General features: G+C 61.4%; 1 protein-coding gene across 1 annotated transcript; it reads left to right on the top strand.

Moving 5' to 3' along the window:
• Window positions 1-2137: 2137 nt before the first annotated feature.
• Window positions 2138-8618, top strand: MNX1 (motor neuron and pancreas homeobox 1). The gene is made up of 3 exons (XM_082398812.1): window positions 2138-3176; window positions 6075-6235; window positions 6851-8618. Exons 1-3 carry the CDS (start codon window positions 2459-2461, stop codon window positions 7211-7213), a joined length of 1242 nt encoding a protein of 413 aa, XP_082254938.1. The 5' UTR covers window positions 2138-2458; the 3' UTR covers window positions 7214-8618.
• Window positions 8619-9096: the final 478 nt, after the last annotated feature.

Here is a 9096-nt window from a genome sequence, read left to right as displayed (position 1 = left end):
CAGGACCAGCAGATGGAGGAGGGGGAGGGGATGAGACACGGGAGAGGCAGCCGGCCTTCGAGCTCAGCCCCATCAGAGGAGGGGGCCACGTTTGCTTGCTGTATCTTGGAGAGGTAGAGTGGCAACAAAGACACTGTTACCCTTTCTCCAAGGGTGAAGGTCTCCTGTCCCAGAACAGGTGGCTAATCTCAGGTCTCTTTGTAAAACCCTCCTTCCCCAGAGGGAACAGACAGGATGGGGAACAGGGCTGGGGATACCGGGAACATTGAGGGCAGCAGGTGGGAACGGTGAGGCTCCTGCAGTCAGACCTGATCTCATTCCAAACTCTGAGGCTTAACAGTTTGCGGGGATGAGAGTCTCAACCTCTTTGAATCTGTACTCTGTGAAATGGAGATTTCATCTGGTGTCATAGGGAAGATTAAGGAAGATAATTCTAGAAAGCTCATGGCACATAGTAGGTGTTCAAGAGATGTGAGTGTACCCCTCTCTCCACTCAGAGACAGAAGGACTGCATCTTTACCACCACAAAGACATAAGAAAGACAAGAGATATGAGAGACAAGACAAACACCATGTAAGTGCTGTTATTTCTATTTACAAGTTAATATTGGTTTTTGCAAAGCTATATAACATTTATTCCATTTGCTGTCACTTCTCCACTGCTATCCTCCTAATCTTCCAACGAGTCCTGTGAGTCTCGGAACTACACTGTTACAATGAAAAAGAAACGCTGCTTACCCACGGAATCACTGCAATCCACTCTCACCTGGGTAAAAAAGCCTTTTGAAGGGAAATGACTTGTTCCCTGTATTTACCTTTAAACATCCCTCTTGTGGCAACCTGACCTACTAACTTTAAAGTTTACCTGGCCCTGTTTTTTTGTTTTTTTTTTCTTGGTCCTCTGCCCCTCCCACAGCCCCCTTCCTGTCCTTTATTCACCTCTCACCTGCACGGGAAGCCAGGCTTCCAGAACCCGAGCTCCTTCTCGAATTCTCACATCTGTCTGGGGAAGATAAGTAGGTCTAATGGAGCTATTGACAAAGACTGGTGTTGGTGGCCGCTGGGCTCCTTGACCTGCGCGTCCATTCTTTCTGCTTCAAAAAGCCTTTGGAAGTGCTTTTACTGTAAATATTTGAAGTGTGAGTATGGGGCAGAGGTGAAGTCTGGATTCTCATCCCACTTTCTTGCTCAGACAAGGGAAGCCCTTTCCTCCAATTTTCCAGGAGCTGCAGGCAGCAGAGAGCCTGCATTTTCCAGCCCGGGCCTGGGGCCAGCAGGATCAGTGACCGGCCTCGGCTGACTCCCTCCCGGCTGGGCTTCCCAGGGCCCAGATGGGTGCCGTCTCCTGCCTGCCCACGGGCGGGTGTCCCTCGGCAGAGGAAGAGCTCTGTAATCGAGGACCTGCTCCATGGCGGGTGGACGACGTCTCCAAGCCAACCTGGGTCCTGCAGGCCGCTCGCACCAAACTCTCAGCTTGACCGGGAGGACTGAAGGCGCGGGCTTGTGGAAGGCAAGCTCGCGCTCGGGTACACGTACGCTTCACTCCCCCACAAACAACACCTGCAACGCACAGAACTTCCCCGGAAAGGTGAGGGGGCTGGCGACAGGGACACAAACCCCTCAGGCGCAGGGCTTGGGGACCAGAACGGTCTTCGCTGAGCTGCCTGCACTGAGCAGAGCGGCTAGGTCTGGAAGCAGCGTGGGCTCTCCCTGCAGAAGTCGACACACTCAAGCGCCGGCGAGGAGGAGGGAGAGGACGCACGCTGTTGGCTCTAGGTGACACGAACTCAGACCCGGACAGCGTGTGTCGCGAGCTGGGCTCCGGCCGGGAGGCACACACGGACCCCGGGGGTTGCCAGCACCCGCCGCCCGCTCAGCGGCCGCAGGAGGGCGAGCAGGCACCCCAGGTTGCGCCTCCGAGTCTTCCAACCCCTGTCTCGGTCCCCGCCCCGCCTTCGCGGCTCGGCACCCTGGGCTGTTTAGGACCCCGCGGCGCAGGGGCGGGGCGGCGGGCGACCGGGACAGTGACAGGTGCGCCCCTCGGCCAATGGCGGGGCCGGAGCCCCTCCCCAAGCCCCCGCCGAGCGCGCCAATCGGCGGCCGCGCTGCGCTTCAAGTGCGCGGAGGGGCGCGGGTCCCCAGCCCGGCGCCAGCGGCCTCGGCGCGGTCGCCTGCGGGCTGCAGCGCTGAGCCGGGCTCTCCGGCCCCGGCGCGCTGAGCGCTCGCGTGGGAGTTTGTGCGAGAGCGAGTGAACGCGGCCCGGGGCGGGGCCCGCACGGAGGAGGCGCCCGGACCATGGTCACCCTCGGCTGAGTTTCCGGCGGCGACTTTGATTACTGGCAAATAATCATAACAATACCGAGCCCCGGGGCTGGTCGCCGCCACGCACAGACTCCGCGGGCCGGTACGCGGCCGCGTCACCCACCTCCCCGCGCTGATCGCCAGGCCCTAACGAGCCGATGGAAAAATCCAAAAATTTCCGCATCGACGCGCTGCTGGCCGTGGACCCCCCGCGAGCGGCCTCGGCGCAGACCGCGCCGCTGGCCCTGGTCACGTCGCTCGCGGCCGCCGCAGCTGGCCCCGGGGGCGGCGGCGGCGGCCCCGGGGGCGGCGGCGGCGGGGCGAGCGGCGGGGCGAGCGGCGGCTGCAGCCCCGCGTCCTCGGAGCCGCCCGCGGCGCCCGCCGACCGCCTGCGCGCCGAGAGCCCGTCGCCGCCGCGCCTGCTGGCCGCGCACTGCGCGCTGCTGCCCAAACCGGGCTTCCTGGGCGCCGGCGGCGCGGGCGGCGGGGCGGGCGGAGGCGGAGGCGGGCCCGGGGGGCCCCACCACCACGCGCACCCCGGCGCCGCCGCCGCCGCTGCCGCCGCCGCCGCCGCCGCCGCCGCCGCGGGGGGTCTGGCGCTGGGGCTGCACCCTGGGGGCGCGCAGGGCGGCGCGGGCCTCCCGGCGCAGGCGGCGCTCTACGGCCACCCGGTCTACGGCTACTCGGCGGCGGCAGCGGCGGCTGCGCTGGCCGGGCAGCACCCGGCGCTCTCCTACTCGTACCCGCAGGTGCAGGGCGCGCACCCCGCGCACCCCGCCGACCCCATCAAGCTGGGCGCCGGCACCTTTCAGTTGGACCAGTGGCTGCGGGCGTCCACCGCGGGCATGATCCTGCCCAAGATGCCCGACTTTAACTGTGAGTACCGCGCAGCCCCCGAGCCTGCGGAGGGAGGAGGAAACGGGGGAGGGGGAGTACTGGCAGAAGGTTCTCCCGCGCACCCTCCTCCACCTGGCACCTCCTTCCGCTGGTTCTCTGCTCCGGGCGAGCTGTGGGAGCGCCGCGAGGCCGCCTCGGCTCCGCCCGGGGCCTGCGAGGACTCGCGCGGGCTGCGCGATGTGGGATTGTCAGCGAATGATTAAAATGCCCACGCGCGGACCTTGTTTCGCTTCCTCTCTTAATGGGAATGGGCAGCTGGAGGTGTGAGACTAAAATCTAATGATTAACCGGCAGGCTAGAGGAGAAGGAAGTGGTGGGGGAAGGCGAGCCATGGAGTTAGGTGTGCCTGGGAATCGGGGGCCACCGAAACCAGGGGTTTATCCTCAGGGAAACGGATGTGACCTCGGTCCCGCATTGTGGGTTCTGGAGAGACCCCCGGTCCCTCCCAGGAGAGGGAGCGCTCCCAGAGTTAGCGAGGGAGAAATGAGCTTCAAGAGGCCCAGGGACGCAAGGCAGGGGCCCCGGGCGACCTCCTGGCCCTTTGCGGGGCTCTGCCCGCCTCTGGAAGGGCTCTGGGTCCGGGGTGCGATGCCCAGGAGACGGGTGGCCTGCCTTGAACAGAGAGATGGCACGCTCCGGAAGGCCGAGAGATGCGCCCTCCTTCAGGGGCTGTAAGCAGCAGGTGTCCGCCTCCGAATTCAGGGCGCCCGGCACAGCGCGCACCCCTCCCCAAGACCGCAGCGCGGGAGGGCTGGCCATCCCCAACCCGAGAGCCGCCCAACTGTGGGCGGCGTGCTCGCCACCCAGGCGGGACACCTGGCCGAGGCCTGGGCCTCTCTCTCTCGGGCTTTCCTGGCGCGCGCGGGCGGGCGCGCGGGAGTGGAGCTCCGGAGAGTCTGGATCTCAGGTCCGCTCGCTCCACCCGGGCTCCGCTCAGAGGAAGATGCTTGAGGCTTAACGCTTTCAGCCGCCAAACACCCAAACAAAGAGACCCCATTGTTTCCGTCTGAATGGATTTGTTTAGACTGGGGAGATGCAGGCATGGGAAGGGGAAAAAAGCAAAAAAGAAAACAGAAATAAACATTTGCCAGAATTCAGATTCCTCTGCTAGAAGCTATGGTCGTGACTAAACAGAGAAAAGCTAGGATCCCAGAAGGCTGGAGAAGTCACAGCCGGGTGAGAAAATCCCAGCATGTGCGCTGTTTGCCCGCGGCCACCCCAGGCTGTTCCCGGCTCAGCTTCCAGAAGGCCCTAATGGCCACCCATCCCTTCCGTTGGAGTCACCCCTCCCGGCCCCAGGCAAAGAAGAGGGCAAGCTTGCTCTCACTTCTGTGGCTTCAGGCATATCTGAGCTCCTGATCCGGTCAGCCAAACCCAAGGCACCCTTGCAGGCCTGGCCTCAGAGCCCAGCAAACCCCTTCTGATGGAATGCCACCCCACGCATCTTTCATTGTGACCTGCATCTCCCAGAGCCTGGCAGGCTTAGTCTCCCACCGATGGGGGGGGGGGGGCGGGCAGCGGTGATCTCCACACAGGCCTCCCCTGGGCGCTGGGTTCCCTGGCCACCCGGCTGTTTTCCCCGGCCTGCGTGGAGCCCGAGATTGCCCAGAAAATCGACTAAAGCCACATCCCTTTGCCAACACACTTAGTTCATCTCTTATTCCTAATCTCGACCCAGAGTTAGCTAATTAAAACCCAGCCAGCTTTAAGTTCAGAAAAAGAATCTGAACACCGAATCCTAAAGGGCAATAACAAACAGGTGACCATGCCAGAATGGGTTCTGAGAGTCCCTCCTCTGGTCGCTGGAAACCTGTTTGGTTTCCTTTAATTGGTGTCTCAGCCATCAGATGGCATTTCCCAAATGGTCCCTTCAGAGCCAGTGTTTTAATTAAAGTTCTAATGTATTGTCAAGTTGGGAATTCGGGGTCTTGTTTAAATAAAGCGGGGGGCGTGGGCCTTCCCATAAAGCAAATTGCCCATCCCATGGGAGCCTGAGCTCGTCCTGCCCGGGGCTGGCCTCTTTTCTTTCCTTTCCTTTCTTTTATTATCTAACACTTGTCAGGCTCCTGGGAAATCAAGGGAAGTCTCGCTTTGAGGTCATAAAATTCTCTGTGATGTAACCGTGTGAAATTATGTAAATAAAGCCAAGAGACCTCCTTGGACACGTAGAAAGCCGGATCCCCCTGTGCCTAGGCCTTTAATTTGCGTAATGAGAATTGTCCTGAAAGGCTTCCAATCTCCCAAGGCTCTGCCCCTCTGGACCCTGGGCAGGCGTTGTCAAGAAAACATTTTACATGGGGGAGAGTCTCTGATGAATACACATATTTAGGACCAGAATTTGGTCCTTTTCTTTCCTTCCTTCCTTCCTCATCTTCTTCCCTTTCCTCCTTCTATTCCTTTTGTACGTAAGGAGGTGGCGGTGGGAATCCTGCACCAGTTCTTCGCTGGGCAGGAAGAAGTAGGAAGTGATTCCCGTGGCCTGTGTGGATTGGGCCTGAGTTGGGGAAGGCACCGGGAGGAGTGGGGAGGAGTGGGTCCCTGGGCCTCTGCTACTTGCCTTTCTGTCCACCTGCTTTCTACCAACGCCCACCCAGGTGGAGAGGACGTGCCTGGGTGATAGGCTCTCTTTAATCAGGACACCCGGGCCCCGCCTGGGATGAAAAGACTTGGTCTCTCTAAACCCAAACCATCTGGGCCCACCTGGCCGAGGGGTCCTGGACTCCAGGGCTTCCTTGGGGAGGGGGCGCTGACACTAAAGAAAGAGCAGCGACTCTGCAGGGCCGCGAGCAGCGGGCAGCCTGGCGTGAGGAGCGTTGCTGGCGCTGGGCGGCAGCGGGCAGTGGACTGACCTGGGCTCACGAGCCTCTCCCACCCCAGCCCAGGCGCAGTCCAACCTCCTGGGGAAGTGCCGCCGGCCACGCACCGCCTTCACCAGCCAGCAGCTGCTCGAGCTGGAGCACCAGTTCAAGCTCAACAAGTACCTGTCTCGGCCCAAACGCTTCGAGGTGGCCACCTCCCTGATGCTCACCGAGACCCAGGTGCGCTGCTCCCCCACCCCCAAGGCGGCCTGGCCTCCCAGGGACACTGTCGCCTCTGCTCTCTTGACCCTCGGCCTTCCTGGGCACCTGGAGCTGTTCCCATTTGACCTTTAAGGTGTGGATTAACATCCCAGCCAGAGTTGCCATCTGCCCCCAGGGTTCCTATACTGGCACCCAGAGGTCTGATTCAGCTGGTTCTGTTGGGCCCAGGAATTTGCACCCCCCCCCCCCATTCTGAAGCAGGTGGTCCCCAGGCCACATGAGAGAGATTTCACTCCAGAAAGAGAGGAGGGAACATCTTGAGATTTACAGACAGGTACCCCAGCAGCCCTGGCCCTTCGCACACACACGGTGGGTGTGGGTGGGAGACCTCGGTGCTGGGAGTGGGAGGTAGGGGTCTTCGTTTGAGCTTCCTCAGAGCCCCCAGCCGGTCTTTGGGTTTTGCTGATGCGCAGGGTGGGGAGCTCCATCCCCCTGGAGCTTCCGAGTCCTCTAATGGGAGCCCCACGCCCGGGCCCGGTGATGGAGGCAAGCGCACGGCGGGTGCAGGTGCAGGAGCCCAGGGACTCGGCGGGGATGGAGGTGGCGGGTTTCTCACGCCGCTTGTGCCGGCAGGTGAAGATCTGGTTCCAGAACCGGCGGATGAAGTGGAAGCGCAGCAAAAAGGCCAAAGAGCAGGCAGTGCAGGAGGCCGAGAAGCAGAAGGGCGGCGCGGGCGCGGGCAAAGGCGGCGGCGCCGAGGACCCGGGGGACGAGGAGCTGCTGGGGCCGCCGGCGCCCGGGGACAAGGGCAGCGGACGCCGCCTGCGGGACTTGAGGGACAGTGACCCCGAGGAGGACGACGACGACGACGACGAGGACCATTTCCCCTACAGCAACGGCGCTAGCACGCACGCCGCCTCCTCTGACTGCTCCTCCGGGGCCGACTCGCCTCCCCCGCGGTCCGGCGGGCCCGGCCACCAGCCCCAGCCCCAGTAGGGGCCCCGCGGCCGGCGGGTGGCGGTACGGCCTGGATGCTGCGAGCCTCCCATGCCCCCCGGGTCCGCCCCCCAGGCCCGCGAGCGGAGGCGGCCCGGTCCCGGGGGGCCGCCCTTGTGGGCCCCAGCAGCTGTCTGCTCCTCAAGGGACGGAAAGAGGGAGGCCCAGCAGGTTCAAACTTGAACTCTGGTTCTTTTTAATTTAATTTGGTTTGCGTTGCGGGGAGGTGTTTCTGAGAAGAATTGACCATCAGGGGAGGCTCCCAGTTCCCCTCTTGCCGAATGGAGAAGGCGGAAACCTACAGTGTTAAACCATCTCCGAAACTTGAAACCTTCTCTGGATACGCCGTTCTTCTGAGTGTTGAAAAAAGAAAAAATGTTTTGTGCTTATGTATCTTGGGGGGAGGGGGGAGGGATTTATGTCATGAGCGTTCAAACTGCTGGAAATCCCAAAACTGTATTGTCTTTATTTTTGTATATTGTATTTATAAATATATATATAAAGAAATGTCTACTTACGCATGCTAAATTATCATTTAGCTTCTCCCATCGCCCACGATGGAATGTAAAATAAATTGGTTTTTTTACTGGATGAGAGCGCAAATCTTTTGAGGGGAGTTGTGAAAGCGGGGTTTACTATTTTTGCTGTTGAAATGATGGGCTGTATTCCTCAATTGACAGCAGAAGGTGAAAATCAGAATCGCGAATGGGTGTCAGGACCGCCACCTCTCTGGGCCCCGAGGCCGGTGAGGAACTTGATTCCGGCTGCTGGGGAGTCGCAGGTACGAAGTGTCGGTAAAAATACCCGAGGCCAGGTGTCAGCGCGCGTCCGCGTGCCGGCTCACATCTGTCCCGGATGCGAGGATCGCCAAGGAGTAACTTTGGACGCCGTGTACTTATTTTCCTCTTTCTCTAAGGATCTTCTTGCTTCGCCGGCTCTCCAGAAGCGGAAACACACTATTTGAATGTTTCAGAAAACAAGCTCCAAACCACCAGACTTCACTGGTCTCTGGGGTCCGTGCGGCCCGGGGCGCTGCTTGCGCGCCTTTTCCGGATTGCCTTGCGTCGTAGCGCGGCGCTTCTGTTTCTCGTCGACCCCGGCGTCTCTCCTGAAAAACCTTCTCGAGCCGGCCAGGACTGGTTTTCCTGGATCTGTGCAAACGTCCGCGAGGACAGCACTGGGCGACAGGAGCGCTCCAGCCGGGCCGCGATGGCTGTGGGTTAATAAAGCTCGGCAGCGCGCGCCATCCATCACCCGGGCCGAGCCGGGCCTTCGCCCTGTGCTGCACGCATGCCCGGCTCGCCCTCCGCGCGGCTCCCCTTCCCCCAGCGCTGACCCTCGGGCCTCTCCTGTGCCCGGAGGAAACTGGTGAGCCGGGGACACTGCTTCTTCCTCCTTCCTTCTGTTTTTCACTCTTTCTCACCAGCAACTGGGCCGGGGTGCGCCCCCTCCCCCTCCCCCCTCCCCCTTCTCCCCTCCCCCTTCTCCCCTCCCCCTTCTCCCTCCCCTTCTCTCCCCTCCCCCTTCTCTCCCTCCCCCTTCTCTCCCCCTCCCCCTTCTCTCCCTCCCCCTTCTCCCCTCCCCCTTCTCTCCCTCCCCCTTCTCTCCCCTCCCCCTTCTCTCCCCCTCCCCCCTTCTCTCGCCCCCTCGTCTCCCCCTCCTCCCAGCTGATAAATGAGTTCAGAAGGGCCTGGAGTTTCATTTGGGTGATTACCGCGCAGGCGAGCGGGGCCACTCCTCGACTTCAGGGCCGGGGTGAGATTAATATCCTCTCTGGCAGCTCATTATCACCCCGGGCTCCTTCCATAAAATCCAACCTCAGCCGAGCCCGGGGGCGCGGCGCTGCTGGGAGCCCGGGCCGGAGCAGCTGTCGGGCGCGGGCG

Source organism: Balaenoptera borealis (genome assembly GCF_965194805.1).
Source record: "Balaenoptera borealis genome assembly, chromosome: 7".
NCBI lineage: Eukaryota > Metazoa > Chordata > Mammalia > Artiodactyla > Balaenopteridae > Balaenoptera > Balaenoptera borealis.
The sequence above is the reverse complement of the archived record's forward strand: the minus strand, read 5'-3'. Positions and strand labels throughout refer to the sequence as shown.